Source organism: Hoplias malabaricus, chromosome 12 (assembly GCF_029633855.1).
Source record: "Hoplias malabaricus isolate fHopMal1 chromosome 12, fHopMal1.hap1, whole genome shotgun sequence".
Lineage (NCBI taxonomy): Eukaryota > Metazoa > Chordata > Actinopteri > Characiformes > Erythrinidae > Hoplias > Hoplias malabaricus.
This window is the reverse complement of record NC_089811.1, coordinates 40,218,100-40,238,213: the sequence shown is the minus strand read 5'-3', so window position 1 is coordinate 40,238,213 and position 20,114 is coordinate 40,218,100. Positions and strand designations below refer to the sequence as shown.

The window sequence follows — 20,114 nt, the reverse complement described above, 5'->3', positions numbered from 1 at the left end:
AAGTGAAAGTGTAGGTGATGGAAAGAGAGGGAGAAAAGGAGTGTGCAAGAGGGCAGGAAGAGACAGACAGACAAAGGATAGATATATGAACTGCTGCTATGCTCTCCCTTCCCAGTCTTTGGGGAAAGATAAATCATGGCTGTGAGAATGGTGCTATGCTGTATGACAGATGAGAGGGGCCTGGGCGGGTGGGTGAGGGGATGAGGGTGTGTGTGTGTGTGTAAGAGAGAGAGAAAACAAGTGAGCGATGTTAGCGATGGTTGTGGCTTGGGTGAATATATATGAATGACTTTAAGAGAGTGAATGAAGTGGAACTTAAAAAGAAAAAAACATACAGCTATCCAATGCATCAGCATTTTTTTGGAGACGCATATTTCGTTAATGAAAGGAGAACAGTGCAAAGATGCTGTGGCTGTGGAATTGGAGTTTCCTTACTTTCCTGCAGTGTTCTCTGGACAGAGCAAGATATTAGGGATTTGTGCTGCTTCAACTCCACCTTCTGAAATGTATTATTGGGTCTAATTTGATTACACTAATGGCTCATATCAGGTTGCTGTTGCTGACTGGAGCAAAATGCTACTCTTCGGTTGTTTTGGATACTCTGATTAACACATGCAATATGGTGGAAATCTCCACCGGGCCCACTGATGTGGCCAGAAACAGACAATATAGAGCCAGATAAAACCGGAACATCAATGCCTTTCTGTTGGTAATGACTACAACACACTACTGATTCAGAGCATATGAATCATTTATAATTTACTCCCACTCACTGCTGCCTGGGTCACAAACATAACTGATGTGGAACCCAGGCAACAGGTGAGTCGGAGGAAGACCAGGAACATGGGGAAGGTAGGTGTTATTAAAGGAGCACTAATGACAGAAGGAAAGCGGATTACAGAAACAGAGAGGAGAGGCGGATACGAGGAACAAAGAGTGAAAAGGAGAGATGCAGACAGGAGATGAGTGGAGAGCAACAGAACAGAGGCGAGGACAGGAGAAGACAGGTAAAGACAGGTAAGGATAGAGAAGGAGAGGACCGACGTGGGAGTAGAAGAGAGGAGATGTTACGATGGAAAGAGAGCGAGAGCGTATAGATGAAGACAGGAGAGGGTAAGATGAGAGCAAAACAGCAGCAGCAGTGCTGGCTGCAGTGTACAGTGATCAGTATGAATGAGCGGGTTGTATGAGGCTCTGTGCCAGATTCAAAGCAGCGGTTGGCAGGAGGGAGTGTGTGTGTGTGTGTGAGGGAGAGTGATTCACTCAGTTGAGTGAATTGGTTCTGTAAGTGTGTGAGAGCTCACACAAATTCACCACACACTCCTGCGCAGCACACTGACGTTTTTTTTTTTTGACTCATCTTCAGTCAGACTTCGACTGGTGACACTCGCAATCTCACATTACACTGAGTAACAATGAGCTGCATATGGGGATAGGTTTCCAAATATAGCACTTCAGCTCCTCAGTGGAACCAGTGTGTGTTGGAATCTACAGGTCTATGTTCAGTGCGGTCGGTTTGACGTGGAACGTGATAGTCTATTACTTTTAGAATATTAACTGATGTCATGGCCCGCCAAGTAATTGTCAAAACCTTAAAAACCAGAAAAGTGATTATCATATACTTTTAGGCCGACAGTTTGATATATACTTGAACTATTATTTTAAGCTCTAACCCCATTTCCAGAAACGCTGGGACACACTCTATTAATGCAAACCGGAACCCAGTTTTTTCAATAACAATCTAATTATATTTGTTGAATATAAACAAAATTCAAAATTTAGAAATGAATACCAGCAAAACACAAGTCTGGATGTTTTTTCCCCAAATAACACACTGGGGTTTACTGGCTCCCTAGATCTTTTCAGAACATTATGACCAGAAGATTGTCAAAGACATAAATCCTTTGCAAATACTGCATTGAACAATGTTCTGTTGAGCTATTTGACAATTCTCTCCCAAATTTTGGCACCGTGAAGAACAACAACCCATTTTTGGTTGAAAAGACTAAGCCTTTGGTGGATGATCCTTTCATATGACATTCATTTTTTTTCCATTTTGAAGCCATCTCTGTCAAAATCTACAAAACCTCTCCATAAACAGTGTTTGTGAACATTAACAATATGTTGTACTTTTCTTCATGTGTGAAATTTTAAATTAAAAAATGAGAAAGACAAATATAACGCCACCAAACTTCCTTGATCTGTCATTATTAAAGCTCCAAATATATAGATGCCCCGATAGTCTTGAACTCGAATGTGTTTTATGGGTACCAATTTACACGTGGTTGGCATCCTGTGTTGAGTGGTAGAAGAGGGAGAGTGCAATGGGATGGTCTGAGGTCAGTGGGCGATGCAGGTCAGAAGCAGCTGGCATCACTTATGCCCTGTGTGCAGGCCGGACCACGGCTATTTATCAGAGTTGTGGAGAGATTTACATTGCTGGACAGACAGGAGGAAGGGCTGATTGGGGCATAAAGGGGGGAGGTGAAGAAAGGGATGAGCACGGATCATCTGGGTTTATCACTGCCTCGCTGTGGGCCGTTTGTCAAGCGTCTACCTGATGGATCAGACCGATCCCCCTCTTCAAAGCACCAGGTCGTGGGCGTCTCGAATGGGCCATGCGCCTGAGCCCCCAGGGGGGAAGGGTTATTAATAGGCCCAGACACCAGAGCTAATGGGGCTCAGCCCCACTGGCACATCCTCAAAGACTCCCATCAGCCTCTGCTCACAGATAAAAGAGACTGGCCAACAGATGAGCAACGCTTAAACAAATTGTTACAAGACATTGTTTTGGAACGTTTCTTCCTCCCACTTACTTCTATCCACTCCTAGCTGCTCAAAGTCCCTGTAAGGATCATAGGGACTCTGCAGAAGCTTCACTGCCACACTCTCCTAAGCTGTCAAGCACGCTGCACTTATATGAAGTGTGGCTTTTTAAATTTGTGCACAGTAGCACAACGCCTCTTCCACATTGCTTTCTTTGAAATTCAGATTTACGATGTGCTACCTGGAGGCTTTAACAGGCTTAAATAGAGCATTGCCATCGATATTCACTGGGTGTTAAGAGTAGCAGGCAGCTCAGGGGTCAGCAGGGCTGGCGAATGTCTGGCTGATATCCCACCTCAGGCTTACATACAGTAAAAAGGGAAACAGTGATGTGAGGTATAGGCTGTACACGTCTTCCAAAGGTGTTCTTTAGCAGGGAGCCATAGCCTGTTAACATTCACTAATGCTTTAAAAACCCTAACCATTTTTAAGGACAGAGAACATGGAACAACGAATCTACATATTTCTGAGCTTATGTATGAGTTTACTATAGCAAACCTGACCCATTCACATCCGTGTTATAAGGAGTGTGTCAGCCTGTACTGCTGTTTGAGTGAAGAAAAATAAATGGCAGAAAGATCAGGTAAAAAGTGATTACAAATTGTTTTGGTACATAATAAAAAAAAACCATCCTTTTAAAAATGATTTAAACTGCCTAAGCTTATGCTGCCCACCCTCACAAATGGTTATAATGCACCATGCAATGCTCAGATGAATGTTCTGAGGTACCCTCCGAGGAGGAATAACCGCACACACTGTTGGCCAAACGGCACTGGGAAGTAGGCAGTTACCTGAAGGCTGCCAGATACTCCACATCCCCCATGGGTGGATCCAAGCCACCAGTGAAGGCCATGTTTACGTTAAATCCCAGTCCAGCTTCAGATCCCACCTGCGACAAAGAAAACGCAGACACAAGCAGAGTGAGAAAGCTCAGTGGAAGCATTTTTATGCATTTTCCAGCCTTTAGAAGCTGACTGAAGTCTCTGTAACAATCAAGCATCTCCTCATTAATAACACATGCACCAACAATGTCACTCCTGAAGACGTATCCACTGTTACAGATGAACTGTAGTAGGAGGCTTTGCATTTGTAAAAGCATGTGCGAATCTTGACACTACATACTGTAAGCATGTGTAATTATATGAAAAAGGGCAAAAATGATGTGATCTGTCTTACAAACTTTGGATCGTGTTTACAGTGCATAATATGGCATACATAATACTTTATAATGACTGCTGTAAGTCTGTATGATTCATTAAAACACATACAGCTACATTCACAACACTTTATAAGGTATGAGTGTGTGAGTTTATAAAGGCTGGTGTTATAATGCAATATGATATTTATTCATAAGAACACTGTGCACACAACACTGGAATCTGGGCAGGGCTGGGTTCTCACAGGGGAGGTCCTGTCCTTCCCCTGTTCATTGTTTGTTTTGTGTGTTTGGAGGTGTGTGTTTGCCTGGTGTGTGATGATGACACGGACAGAGCAGTGTCTATTGTCTGAGACTGCCACTCATCGCCATAATCCACACACTAATACTGTCTTTTCCCCTTGTTCCCAATTTCCATAGAAGGTCAAAAAAGGTCAGAACGCTCTCTGGTCTCTTTGTGTATGATTCTGAGTGGCAGAGACCTATCTACCCGACTCCCAGATGGTGCCTTGTTCTTATGAATGGATATTATAGTGCAGCATGCCTATATCATACCTTATAAAGTGTTATGAATATAGCGATGCCGTATAATGCATTACGTGTACTGGATTCATAGGAAGTGTTACCGAAGTCTCTTACAAACCCTGTGTAAACAGCATCTCAGCAGAAAGTCTACCACTTTCACAGCACAGTAACCACAACATGGCACTATCTTGAGCCAAATATGTAATGCTCACCTACTTTAAGCGCTTAAATATAGGATATGCATGTGGTGCATTCCCCCCTCTATAGGTATGACACTTAAAACTGGCAACGCAGCTCAAATCCAATTTCTCAGAAGATCACATTTGAAGAGGACAGATTTTCTGAATTCTACAAACAGCAAACAACTACATGAAATCAAACATTTCAAATCAATTGAATCATTTGAAGGTGGTTATAAATTCACTGAATGACCAGTCAGATCAAATGTCATGTGTTTTTCTCAGCATTTGGGGCATCCCACCCTCAATGTACTTAGCCTGCATTCTTACTAAGCCCACCCCTGTGACTACACAAGCTAAATGCAGCTACATTCTGACCTAGAGCAGGGTGAAACGATGGCAAATCAATAACAAGATTAACTGAATATCTGACCTTGGTTACAATCAATACACACATTTGTTTTACATCTTTTGTCTTCATAGTTCATTAAAAGGTTTGTACTGTAAATATGCTCAAGTATTAATGCTGGGACGTAACGGGGCAGTATCAGAAGACTACAAGCGTAGTAATATGGCTTTAAGGGGATAGTGGATAGTGCATGAATTGATTTATACTCATTTGTTGATTAATTAATTACTCCTATTCTGACTGTGAAAACTACATTTGGTAACTTCCAGCATTTTTCTAAAACTTTAAAAAATCCAAGCCTAATGTTTACTCATATTTACCAGAAGCATTCAAACATGTCAATCATCGAGAGGCAGTGCATAACAATCCATTTTATTTATTTGTTCATTTTCTTGTCAGTTTGAACATTCGTGAGACCAGGTTTGTTCTTCCAAAGAACAGTTGTAAACACTGATCTAACGGCAGTAAACCAGAAATGTGGTCCCAATATGGAGCACACCACAGAAGAATCAGCTGACTGCGAAATAAGGATAAAAGAGCAATCTCGAACACTGTGATGAGCTCTACGGTAAGGCACTTAAGTGGTTGTGTGTGTGTGTGTGTGTGTGTGTGTGTGTGTGTAGACATTCATAATGGAGGAAGACTGAAAGCGTCTGCCGTTTCACTCCCCCCTCTAGGTGCATGACACACTATGACTCTGCGTCTCTGCAGCGGCTGTGGCTTCTGACCTCATCGGGAGCTCCGCTGCCCGGGAAGAAGTTCCCATCGTCATAGCGATGAAGAGAAAGGTATAAGACATTGGGGTCGCTGTAGAATGCCTGTTGGGTCCCGTTGCCATGGTGAACATCCTGAAAGAGGGCAGTGGTTTCAGCAGTTAGCATTTACCAGCATTTATCCAGCTGTCTGACTGTCAGTGTAAGTGCAAATAGATACATGAACTCTGAGCTCATAGTCCAATTACTGATCAAAGAAGAAGAAGAAAAAAGAACAGCAAAGAGCAATATGCGACAGGCTGACTCACAGGACAAATAAGACATGCATAAACGTATTCATTAAGGCAATGTCCAAATCAGACACTATGCTGGAAAACACATTTTGACCCAAGAGCGTACTTTCATCAAAATTAAAATGTGTAAATATTCTATTCTGAGCTCACTGTGATGCAAGAATGAGATTTAATAGCTTTTTTGTCTCATCCCGTCTCGTTTGATGTGAGGCCCTGTGTATCGTGGCCTGTGCTTCTTCCAAAATGCTGTGTGACAGACAGGAGGAAATGAAGGGCATTTCAAAGACATCCTGAGGCCCTAATGATCCGAGTAGAGTCTCGCCATCGTGCCAGCAGGCTTCCTGTGCTCCAGAGTCCGTTTCACGCCACCACAAGCCAGGCTGGACAGGGACACGCACTGACCTACATACTGAGGCCCCTGGCACATCCTTACTGTCTATATGGGCCGTGCTCTAACTGCAAGACGGTTTCAGATTCCTCTCTGTTATGATCAAAGTTTTGTAGGAAACTAAATAACGAGATATTTGATGATGTATTTATCTAGGAATATAGACGTCTGTGTATTAAAAATGTGCAGTATGGCCAACTATAAAAGCCTGAATCATAGTTGCACCTACTATAAACCACACTGAGTTTTTCCTCTGTGGCAGTCAATGCCACAAATACTAGCATCCTTTGTAAAGCTGGGGATGTGAATCCAAGTGTATGCTGACATTTCTCATCTTTCACATCTCATCTCCCTGGGTACCCAATAATAATGCAGCTAACATTTTAAAAAGTATATAAAATAATCTATTTCTCTCATGTGCAACTGGTTACAGGACTTCCTGACCAACCGACCTCAACATGTCCGGTTAGAAAACCATTGCTCATCTAGTATTACTGGTGTACCACAAGGTTGTGTCATGAGTCCCTTCCTCTATTCCCTTCTTACCCATGACTGCAAACCTGTTGATGGCTCCAACATCATCATTAACTTTGCAGATGACACCACAGGGATCGGCCTCATCAAAGATAACGATGAGACCGCCTATAGGAAGGAGGTGGATCATCTGGCTGAGTGGTGCCACAATAACAACTTTCTGCTCAACACTAATAAGACTAAGGAGCTCATCGTGGACTTCAGAAGGAATGCTGATCCACATCCACCCATTCACATCAAGGGGACGGCAGTGGAGCATGTGAACAGCTACAAATTCCTAGGTGTCTACATCTCCGAGGATCAAGAAAGCTCACCAGCGCATCTTTTTCTGAGGACTCTGAGGAAGAACCACCTGTCCTCAGATATCCTGGTGAACCTTTATCACTGCACTGGTACGGGTGCTGCTCTGCCTCATACTGGAAGGCATTGCAGAGGGTGGTGAAAGCCGCCCAACGCATCATTGGAGCACCACTTCCTGCCATAGAGGACATCTATAGGAAGCGGTGTCTGAAAAGGACTGGGAAAATCATCAAAGATCCCAGTCACCCAGCACACAGACTCTTCACCCTGCTGCCCTCTGGGAGGCGCTACAGGAGCCTTCGGACTAAGACCACCAGGTACCGGAACAGCTTCTTACCTACAGCTGTCACACTCCTGAACTCTGCCTCCCGATACCCGAACAATAATGACGAGCTGTATCCTAACACACGCTAATAACACATGGACTTAAACACCACTTACCGGCTCTCTCATCTGTTGTATATATTGCCCACTATTGCACATGCTGTATAAATAACCTACACTGTTCATAAGTACACACTTATATATTACATATTATTTATTATACTCTGTTTATACACCTTCACATTCATATTTATGACCTCTTCATAGTCTGCACATACTTGTATTTATTCACACCATACCCAAACAACTAGTATTTATTTATACATATGTAAATAACCTTGCCGAATGAGAGCGAACGAATATCTACTCATTGGCTGCACCACACTCACCCAGTCCACTATCAGGATCTTGCTGACGTTTAGTCGCTGCTGGAGGAGCTTGGCTGCGATGGCCACTGAGTTGAAATAGCAGAATCCCCTGTTATTTCAATAAAGGAAAAAATAAGAGGGGGTTGGTGGGGGCAGAGAAAGGGAATGAGTTGGTCTCTGGAAAGAGAGTGTGTCAGCTGGTGGTGCCATGTAGTGTGGTGTGTTTGGTGGTGTGTTAAGTGGACCCCCTGGTCTATTGGATTCTATCATTTTACTAATGACACCATTCACCCACAGGGCTCTGGCTTCACTTCAGAGTGGGAGAGCGACGCTTTGGCCTGGCCTCCCGCCCATAGTGGAGAGAGAGAGAGAGAGAGAGAGAGAGAGAGAGAGAGAGAGAGAGAGAGAGAGAGAGACCTGGCTCTCACTCACCACAGCATCGCAAAAGCCTTCTTATTTAACTTTTTTCCACAGCATCTGTGGAGCAATCCTTCCATTTAACCTTTATGTAATGAGGCCAGTTCAGTGGGAAGGCGTTTCTATAAGAGAGAGGGAAGTTGTAATACGGATCACTTACTCTGCAGGTATTCAAAGCTCAAACACTGAGGAAACAGTGAAGTTCCGAGAAGCTTTTTCTCTTTCACGGAGATGTGTGTAACTCTTGTAAATGATAATATCCCAAGGCTTATTATTCACTAACTAAATGGAAAACAATGCAAAGGGATGTGCGTAGTTTGAGGGACCCATTATTCTTAGTTTACAGATGTTATAGAAGCCTGACTCCTTTAGAGAAACCTACACAGTTTGACCAGGGTGTCCACTTCTGGGATTTAAGTAATATATAAGAGTAGTCATTTATGTCATCTGCATACTTTGCTTGACTTTTCTGACTGGAATTCATTCATTCATTCATTGTCTGTAACCCTTATCCAGTTCAGGGCAGTGATGGGTCCAGAGCCTACCTGGAATCATTGGGCACAAGGCAGGAACACACCCTGGAGGGTGCACCAGTCCTTCACAGGACAACACACACTCACACATTCACTCACACCTACGGACACTTTTGAGTCTCCAATCAGTTACCAACATGTGTTTTTGGAGCATGGGAGGAAACCCACACAGACACAGGGAGAACACACCACACTCCTCACAGACAGTCACCCGGAGGAAAGCCACACAGACACAGAGAGAACACACCACACTCCTCACAGACAGTCACCCGGAGGAAACCCACACAGACACAGGGAGAACACACCACACTCCTCACAGACAGTCACCCGGAGGAAACCAACGCAGACACAGAGAGAACACACCACACTCCTCACAGACAGTCACCCGGAGGAAACCCACACAGACACAGGGAGAACACACCACACTCCTCACAGACAGTCACCCGGAGGAAACCAACGCAGACACAGAGAGAACACACCACACTCCTCACAGACAGTCACCCGGAGGAAAGCCACACAGACACAGAGAGAACACACCACACTCCTCACAGACAGTCACCCGGAGGAAACCCATGCAGACACAGGGAGAACACACCACACTCCTCACAGACAGTCACCCGGAGGAAACCCACGCAGACACAGAGAGAACACACCACACTCCTCACAGACAGTCACCCGGAACGGGACTCAAACCCAAAACCTCCAGGTCCCTGGAGCTGTGACAGAGACACTACCTGCCTCACCACCCCTGACTGGAATTACAGTGCATTATTCATAAAAAAAAAAAAAACTAAAACCTACACTTCCATTTATAAACATGTAATGTGTGTGGATATGGTTTAAGTCGTTCAGTCAGTCACGCTCATTAATGCACAAGCTATTACTGATAGATATAATCAATATAAAAAAAATAAACCTAATTCATTTTAGATATTACCCAGACCCACCATGCACTTTTAAAAGAAATAGAGAATGATAAATATACCAAATATTAATAAACAGAATCTGCAACAACAAAAGGGTAAATTATGTCTCAAAAGTGGAATTCCTGTCAATGAAGGCAGATAGATAGTAAGCCACTTTCATACACACACCAACCACAAACTGGTGTTTATAACTTGGCTCTGATGGAGCAGTGTACATTTGTATGATGTGGTTTTCTGCATTAATGTGGAGGCAACTGAACAGAGGGACTCACATGGGGGTGCTTTCCTCAGCATGGTGTCCTGGAGGCCGGACCACAGCAAACCCATTCTGTAACCACACACCACACACACAGCTGCATTAGCATCATACACTAAACAAAGACCGGCCTACACACACCTACATATGCTTATTAACACAAACTGTATATACACACAAAAAGTAAGGACATTTGTGTTTGGTGGATTATTTCGTTGTTGTAACAAAGCTTCTTGGCAATAAATCTTATACCATTGGAAACCTGTTAATTTCCCTTTTAAATGGTGCCACACTTGTAAGGAACGTGTATTTGTGGGATGAGCAGTAGAGCTGAGTGTGTGGGTTGTGCCAAACAGCTTATTCTGTGTGATGGTGTGGGGCGGCATCTCCCTCACTGGAAGAACTAGGCTTGTCATCATTGGAGGCTTCTTAATGCAGAGAGATATCGAGATGAAGTGGCAATCCCACATCTCCACAGTCTGGGACCAAACTCTATCCTCCAACATGACAACACTCACCCCCCACAGAGCGGGGTTTATCAGAGACTACCTCCAGAATGTGGGAGTGGAGAGGATGGACCTCAACCCCATTGGACACTTGTGGGATCTTCTTGGGCGTGCTGTTGGTGCCAGAGTGACCAACACAACCACGTCGGCTGACTTGTGACAAATGCTGGTTGAAGAACGGGGTGCCATCCCACAGCAGTGTGTGACCAGGCTGGTGACCAGCGTGAGGAGGAGGCGGAGGGTGTTGTGGCTGTGTATGGTTCTTCCACATGCTACTGAGGCTCCTGTTTGTTAAATGAATAAATTGCCAATACGTCTTGTTTCTTCAAACATCAATCATCCAGTTCACCACACACCAAATGAGGCAATGGCAGAATAAGCTGTTTGGCTTTGGCAGAGAGGGTTTGGCAAATTTTTCATGGGCGCAACCCACATACTAAGCTCTACTGCTCATCCCACAAATGCATGTTTCTTACAAGTGTGGCACCATTTAAAAGGGAAATTAACAGGCTTTCCAATGGTATAAGATTTATTGCCAAGAAGCTTTGTTACAATAAAGAAATGATCTACCAAACACACATTTCCTTACTTTTTGTGCTATGTTTATATACATACATTTATATATATTTGGGATTATTCTCTCTCTCACTTATGTCCACCCAGTGTATGACATATCTCTCACATGTCATTTTCCCATTAAGGGCTGATGGAGTGCTGTCGTATTGTGGATACCTCTTCAGCATATGCCATGGTCTCTGAGGACCACTTGAGGCGCAGAGGCCCCTGAGTCACTGCACTCAGATCAGTTCCCTCAGGAATACGGGAAAATGCTGAAGAGCGTGAGCCACTGCTAATGCCTTGACCCTGGGTCTTATACTCTCCAGGACTCCCAGCTTAATGATGTTGAAGCAGCTGCACAGCACTGTTTTCCTACCTGACTCCAGAGGATATCACTTGAGTCAGAGACAAGGGGTTTGGGGGGGATTTTGGGGGCTACTAAGAGAATAAAGGAGACATAAAATAGAGCAGAAGAAACAGAGAGAGAGAGTGGGAGAGGGGCTTCGGTTGCACTTTATGGTCATTCTCAGAGGTGTCTTTAGAGTGCTGGGCTGCAATGTGGGGTTGTGGTTAAAACATGGTGCTGGGGAGGTCTATTTTGGAGTATGATGACTGGCAGGAGGCAGGATGTTTTGCTGAGTGAGTGCTGAGATTCATATACTCCCTCAAGGTTGGGTTACACTCAGGAGTGTTTGTGTTTGATTGAGATTTTGTTGCTGCCCGGTCACTTCCTCTGGAGCTAAGAGGATGCCCACGGATCAGAGTCCCACACACACACATACACACAAACCTCCACTCTGAAACGAGTACAGCAAACACCAACCCTACAAGGATGTCTCATTGAACCTAAAATCGGGTTTTCTTTATGATTAGTTCAAGCTGCTGTGGTGGGTACAAAACATTCATGTAACACAAGTCAAAGTGTTGCTCTTTAAGTGTAAACTGGGCGGTCCTAATCTAGGCTAAAGCTTGCGTAATCATTACCTTCAACAGTCGCAGAGCTAATCTGGTTTGTTCCACCCCCTGTTTTTGTGTTTATTTTTCAGCGGTTTCAGAAATGTACTGAATGACAGCTAACATCCAAACAATGGCTTAAACGACTGTCTTTCATTTGTTTATTCAAAATTTCCCCTGTCTACCCCTGGTAGTACTTTTGACAGATTCAACCAAAACATTTGTGAGATCAGGCACTGATGTTCCACTACTCCACAGACCAATGCTGGGAGGTTCCATTCACCCCAGGACTTTAACCTCATGCCTCATACACAAGTATCCCAATTCTATTTTATGCTTAAGAAGATTATACAAGCTGTATGCACCCGATTTAATGTTTGTTGACGAAGGTTGCAATTTAAATGCAACAGGTCTCTGATGTCTTGGTTCAGCCTACCGTCCTTCTATAATCCCAAGTGCCAAAACAACCAAAACAACACGAGAGAATGGTCAAACCGTTAAATCAGCAAGACTGCAAAGACCCCAAGTCATTTATGATCGATCATACTTAAGATTGTGACTTGATTCACAAGGGTAAGACTGGGCAGCAATGTTAATGAGTGTGACCTCTGATCAGCTTTGATTGTGCTGCATAATAATAATAAACTGTCATGATATAGTGATAAATAGAGCCACGTGGGCTTCAAGGTTCTTTAGAAACCTGTGGTCACTTAAGAGCCCACCTCTGCATCAAGTGATGCAACCTGAAACTGTATTGTGCCTCATAACGAATCTACGTGGAACTGTTACTGAGTTCTCTGTGGCCAGGTTCGTTTCCGAGGGTCAAAAAGACCGTACACACTTGTGCTGGTTTAAGGAGCCCATGCTTTAGCTTGTTTTTTTTTAATGTAAAACATAGACAATGCATAAGGGACAATCCAGATTGTTGCTGTCCAATTACAAACATATATCTCCCACAATAGTAACATCACAGGAGAAGTAATAAAACCTTAACTTTCAATGGAAGTGAATGTAAAAAGATTTTATTCCAAGTAACTTTAAATCATCATGACATTTTCACACGATGTGAAGGATAGGTGTTGTGTTAAAATGGTGTCGTAAACTAAAAATCCACAAAAATACTTGGAAAACTGTGTTACGTGAGAAATTTCCATTGATGTGGAGGCGATCACTTGGTTTTTAGACACAAGCTGCCATCAGGATTATGTCTTTTCCTAGGAAACGGACTGTTGAGCAGTTAAATGTTAGAAAGTCAGAAAGGGAGAAATTCCCCTGACAAATCTTTTTTTTTTTTAATTATAATCATAACTTCCCAAATTAATAAACAGTGTAATTAAAAGGAAAGGTGATGAAACTCAGCTGCAAACATGACTCTGCCCCAACTTTTTTTTTGTTTCGTTTCATAGGCATTAATTTCTAAACGTGTTAATATGTATAACATACAATAAATTATAACACGGGATATTTTTTCTTTGTACTTTTTCTCGGTTAAATGATTATTTGAGAAAATGAACTAATCAAAGTAGGTTCTGTAGGTTGTTCCTAGAGAATTTCACACAATGTCCCAATACTTCTAGGGTTCCTTTGTGTGTGTGTGTGTGTGTGTGTGTGTGTATATATTTATATATATAAAAGCCATTGTGCATTGTTCACACGGGTGAGGATGAAGATAGCCTCACCTTCAGCTCCCCAGACGCCACTTTAAACACCAGTTCCACCACTGATCCAACAGCCAGTCGAGCTGCACTGGATGAGTGGACCTCGTTCCAGATAGTGTCACTGTCCACCTGTTTAAACAAAGGGTAAAGCGGAGGTAAATGCATATGCACACACACACTCTGAGTGTTTTAATGGGAGCAAAACGCCTCTCATGGGATGTATGAGTAAAGCGAGTCAGCCTTTCTAACCTGTGACATCTCATTCAAATTCTGGGATTCGGAAAAACAATACTACTATTGAGGCTTTGTGTCTTTGTAAGAATGGTAAATGACCTCAGCACAGAGTGAGGAGGTGCGATATTTGCTTGGGTTGATGCTATAGTAAACACTATTGGCTACAGTTTTTTTTCACACACACAACAGAAGCAGGAAGGTATTCTTTAGGCACTAGACTCTGCAAACATTTTGGAAATAGGGCTTGAATGCTCAGCAAGCAATCTGAGAAAATCCTACAAACTCTAAATATAGGAGCTCTTTGGATGAAGACTCACTTTCATTTAATTACATCTGTGTGATTCAATAGTGAATTGCACAAATATTTAACGCTTATTAGACAAATGTAACACACTATTGATGGATGAATCCCATTCCATTGGCTATGGTTTTTTAATGGAGATTGTACAAGTAGTGTGTGGGATTACCTTATACCTAGCTTTTTAATCTTGTGATCAACACATCACCGTCCATTTTTACATCCCTAACAGCACTGGGAGTGTTAAGTGTTATCTCACAGTGAGGCGTGTAGTCTGTGCTGTGTCTGAGAGGCACCAGAGCATATGAGAACTTCAGTGACAAGAAGGATAAACACTAGAGGGTTAAACTTGACTGGAGAAGAGTGTGTGTGTTGTGTGTGATATCCAAGAGTGCCCTCAGACAGAGAACATTCATTCATCAGTCACTCCTCATTATTCCAATGCACGCCTGCCCTACACACTGCAATTACTCGGCCCAGGACCACGAACTCACATTCACACACACACACTAACACAGAGAAACACACACGAGCACACGCATATGGACTTATCAAATACACACACACACACACACACACACACACACACACACACACACACACACACACACACACACACACACACACACACAGAGAGAGCAAAGTTAAAGGTTTGAGTGTAGAGTTCAACAGGTGCTCATCAAAAACATATAACTTCCCAACGACATCAATATAAAACTTAAAAGAATACTCTCAACTATCTTTAACTTAATCAGTAACAGCAGGAGGTCAGTGACATTTCTATGCGTGTCTCTGTTAAACAAAACACAACAAAAAGCCATTAACTCAAAACAGGCTTATAATTCGAGTCAATGGGCAGTTGCTTCAGGTCCTGGTCTGTTTTGTGTCAACAGTGCATTTGTTCTTTTAGTTTAAGAACTGTGTGGCAATGTTCCTTTAATGCTACTCATGTGGGATTCGATTTTCACGGGAATTAGGGAAATGTATTACCTTTGAATGGGAAAAAATAAAAAAAAATCTTGATACAAATGAGAGGAGGGTCAAAAAACAGTTTAAGCTGTTTCATTTTCTTTCGCCACTGTTTCACTAACGATTACCTGTCTTTTTAAGTTTACTTTTGTCACAATTAAATGTTAAAACCTGTAACATTTAATGTAGGAACGTACATAAATATACAATCTGAGCCACAGAGAATTATTTTTTATGGTCCTCAATACTGACTTTAATATCTTTTACACGGATTATACAGTAATTTACAGGTAAGTCAATTAATATGAACCATTTTTACTATTATGGCTCATATTTCAAATCTTTGTTGAGGCATGAGTGTGCAGTCCTTACAAATGACTGATTTGGATTTTTTGGACAGAACTAAAATCACAGAACAATGTCAGTAAAATTAAGTTCTGGGTGAAATATGTTAAATCAAGGTGTTTAGTGAATGTTAAAGTAAGAACTTCAAAAGACAGGTTTTATAAGGCCTTCTAACAAACCAGAAAACATGAATAAACGCATTTCACCATTGGCTGTAGTTTATAAAGTATGAACACATTGCTTTAATGTTGTATGCAGGTCAGGGTGGTTAAAATCTCAGTGAACAGGCCAGGGTTCTGCAGGGTAAGTCCTGGGGCTCCCTCTCTGCATACATATTCTCCAGCAATTTATGAATTTAGCTTTCAATGGCATGAGTGCTCAAGGGCAGTGAAAAAAAGCAGTCTTTTCAAGCAGCGCCAAGAATGACTCTGTGACGAATTACGAGTCTGTGGTGCATTTACAGTTAAGAAAAAAATATAAAAAAAAAATAAAAATGAAGAGGGTGAGAGGGAGAGCAGAGGCAGAGTGCAAGGTGGTTAGAAAGAGGGGGGATTAATCAGAGGAAGTACACTGGCCATCACAGGTTTTGAACACACTTTTTCAAACTTTTTGAAGAAACTTTTTTTTATTATTATTTAAAAAAAAACGTATACCTACTTTATAAAAAGAAATAATAATTAAAAAATAGCTATTCATTAAAACATTTGATGCATTTTGCAAAACTGAGTATAAAATGAATCTAAGTATGGTCCTCTTTATTTTTAAAACATTTTAATTTTAATTTTGCAAATGAAAAATATTCTGTCAAAAAATGGTTTTAATCTGAAGAGTGAAATCCTTAAATCATTAAGAGGTGAAACGAATGAGCTTTGGCTTCATTAAGTAGATAAACATGTGTAAGTTCACACAAACATTTTTATTTTTTTAAGTAAAGACTGTGTGGGTGGTGTGTCAGAGAGAGAAAGAGAGAGAGGGGGGAGAGAGAAAGAGAGAGAGGGGGAGAGAGAGAAAGAGAGAGAGGGGGGAGAGAGAGAAAGAGAGAGACGGAGAGAGAGAGAGAAAGAGAAGGGGGAGAGAGAGAAAGAGAGAGAAGGGGGAGAGAGAGAAAGAGAGGCAATAAATAGTGTGTTGTGTGTGTGAAGGAGAAAAACGCTCTTAATAGACAGAGATTGGGAGAGGGGTGTGTGTGTTGTGGGGGGGTTGACGGTGGAGCGTGTTGGAATGAAGAAAGGCAGTCTCTCCTGAGTCTGACAGGCTAATTCTGGGAGCGGAGGCTCGTTGTGGAGACGCAGGAAGACAACAATTTTGTTCCATTTCCATAAAAGAATCCAGAAACCTTCTGTTTCTCACCAAGCAGCACCAAGCCTCCTGCAGCAGCCTGCCATTCATCAAACCAGCAAACAACTCTACTGATGGGGTTAACATGCACCCCCTGCCCCCCTAAGCATGTATCTCACACACACACACACAAGACACACACACACCACTGACCTTCATTCATCTAACACTGTAAACCTACACAAACAAATGTGAACGATTTTAAAATAAATACATGAACAACAATATACTACATATTTTAAAATGCATCCTAAACTTAGCCCTAAAATTCCGAATGTAGCACCATTCAGTTCATCAAAACCACAAGATCACAAAATAAAACCATGGAGAATCAGTGAATCATGCCCCATTACTTCATACGTGCAGACACTCCGTCTCGTGAGGCCAGACATGACCTCGCTACACAACTGGGGGCAAAACGAGGCGCTCTGGGCTAAGACTAGGGTAAAATATGTAGGAAGAAAATGAACCAATGACCACAACACAGCAGCTCATGAAGTGAACATGTCAACATTGCAGAAAGGTCCCGCCCTAAAACTGTACACGCAGAATGAATGAATGAATGAATGAATGAATGAATTAAAAAACCTGTTACATCACTTAATGACAGCCTTCGACATGAGAACTGCACTTTAGAGGTTAAAAGAGCACTGATTACAGACAATTCAGCAAGGTTTTAAAGGGGACATGCCACTGGGAGCTAGCCTTAGATGTGGAGTCTCAGTCGAAGAGCATGTCACACCTTGCCCTCTTCAAGTACGTTCAGTCTGTAGAGAACTAATTCAGTACTAATGTCAGTAAAGCAATCAAAGCTTCTGAAATACAGCACAGAACCAACTCTGACCTCTCCACTCTGCAGAACCATCCATCCATCCATCAGTTCATTCATCACCATTTCATTCAGACACATGGTAATACATAGTTTCAGCGTTCACCTTCTACACAAGCGCAGTGTAAACACAGAAACACACCTTCTCTTTACACACATGTAGCATTTCCCAATGCAAAGATTTCTCCCTTTCTACCTCCTCCCACAGTGTTCTCACTTCTATAACACACACACACACACTACCACCCCCATATCCACTGCACACAGCTTGTTTATAAAAAACATCTGGACACAATTACCCGCTCGGCGGAAAGCAGAGCAACAGTTTTTGTTGCCGCTGGAGTTCTGGGGGCGGGGGGCTCTCGAAAGAACAAACAGTGCCATTATTTAAACACCAGAAAAAAAAGGAGAGAAACTTACCCCAATGCCACCACAGGGTAACCTCACGAACATGGGTGTCACTGAGCCTGCAGAGAGACGGAGGGATAGAGAAATCAGAACACAGTTAGAGAGGGGGGAGGTTGTTTATTCGTTTGTTTATTTTATTTTTTTAAATCATTGTCATTCAAAATCATGTCCATTTGTTATCTGTCTCTCTAAATCTCTTCATCGTTTTCTCTCACTGTATAAACCTCTCTCTGTCACACTCCATCCACTGGTACTGGCTGAAGAGAGTGGAATCAGCGAGCTCCAGTGTGTGTGTGTTTGCGTGCTCGTGTGTGGGTCAACTGCAGTCCAGGACCTGCTGTTAAACCATGCGTGGGGTGTGTTTAATCGCTGAATGAAAGCACAAATGTTGAAAAGCTGTTTAATCGCTGAATGAAAGCACGGCAGGCTGAAGTCATGGAAAACTGTGTGTGCCGGGCAGAGAGGTGGCGGTGGCCTTGACAGACAGCTCGGGCAGAATCAACTCATCTGCTGATCAAAGGCAAAAAGGTGGAAACGCTGTCGGTCGCGGCGGAGACGGACTTGACCGAACGCAGGGTTACGCACTGCCAGTGAACACCTTCTTCTCATTCACAGCTCTTTAATTCAGGTTCAGTCTTATGAAGCACTCCTGCTCGTGCTGTTGTATACGCTCCTTAGGGATTTAGCACATTACGAAGATTACTTTCGACTGTAGCCTGTTTATTTCTATTTAGTGTGTGATAGCAAGCCCACTCCAGTTTTCTTACTGTCTAGTTTCTGTCTCAGTGGGTTGGTTCCATAGAGAAGAACATGAGCTTCAGAGTGGACTGTCTGCAGCTCCTCCAGTGTGGCCTTCCTGCCCCGGATACACTGCACAGACCACAGAAGCAGAGGAGACAGTCAAGTGATGTGCATTCCTTTTCATCCCTTGAAGAAACAGTTTGATGAGTAATTCTTTACGTTACATTATTATTATTATTATTATTATTATTATAATCACTGTAGTAAAAGTTGTTTCTAACATGGCTGATTATACTACTGTTTATAAACATAAAAAGACACACAACACAGCAGTAGCGGCTATTGCAGCTCTAAATATCTTCCAGGTGTTTGTCTGCTTTTATAGATAACAAAAAGTCATACTCCATCAAACCACACCGGGAACTCTATTAAGATGTATGATCTGATAAGGAACTGTTGTGGTGCTGCTGTGTAAAAATAAAACAGCTGAAATAAAAGTAAACTGCTGGAATAAAAACCTTTAATATGTTTTACTAACATCAGACGTGAAGCTCTGGTCCCAAACTAAAGTAAACAAAAGGATACGCCTTTAAATGATGCACTGCATTTGGGGTAGAAGGAAAATTCTATAAATTTAACATTTTGCCCAAGAGTTTCTTTAAGCTCCAGGCTGAGGGCTACAGTAGGTGTTAGCACTGGGCATTGAGTTTCAGGTTCTGGAGGATAACTGGCCTCCTGAGTCTGCTACAGCTCCACAAAAAAGAGCCAGAGCTGGAGAGACGCTGCCACTGTGACTCTCCAGTACCCCAAGTTTTCTCTGCTTCAACAGCAACGAGCCGCCATGGGCAACCAGCCAGGCCACAGGGGTGCACTGAAGGAGGAGAGAGAGGGGCACTCACCTGTGTGTGTGTGTGGTTGTAAGGAAGTTATGGTGACACCTGCAGCAGGGGTGGGTGTATTAGCTCTCAGGTTTAACAGCAGGGGCAGTTAAAGGAGGCCCTCGGGGGCCCCAGCAGAGGCTGGCGGCAGCTTGAAACGGCCCCACTCTCTTTAAGGGCCCCCCTGCTGTAGATTAGGGGGTATTAGAGTCATGACTGCCTTTAATTGAGGCCCAATTCTATGTTCCCAT

The 20,114-nt window shown here is 42.7% G+C and overlaps 1 protein-coding gene across 4 annotated transcripts in view; it reads right to left on the bottom strand.

The window, feature by feature from the left end:
* Positions 1-20,114, bottom strand: part of hdac4 (histone deacetylase 4) — a 199,669-nt gene that overhangs the window by 25,745 nt on the left and 153,810 nt on the right. For all 4 annotated transcript variants that reach the window (XM_066686463.1, XM_066686464.1, XM_066686466.1 and 1 more), the window contains 7 exons: positions 19,012-19,114; positions 18,257-18,303; positions 13,845-13,952; positions 10,164-10,219; positions 8,037-8,124; positions 5,824-5,943; positions 3,618-3,715 (listed from right to left, as the gene is read on the bottom strand). In XM_066686463.1, coding sequence (XP_066542560.1) covers positions 3,618-3,715; positions 5,824-5,943; positions 8,037-8,124; positions 10,164-10,219; positions 13,845-13,952; positions 18,257-18,303; positions 19,012-19,114 — 620 coding nt within the window. The remainder of the gene's footprint in view (positions 1-3,617; positions 3,716-5,823; positions 5,944-8,036; positions 8,125-10,163; positions 10,220-13,844; positions 13,953-18,256; positions 18,304-19,011; positions 19,115-20,114) is intronic.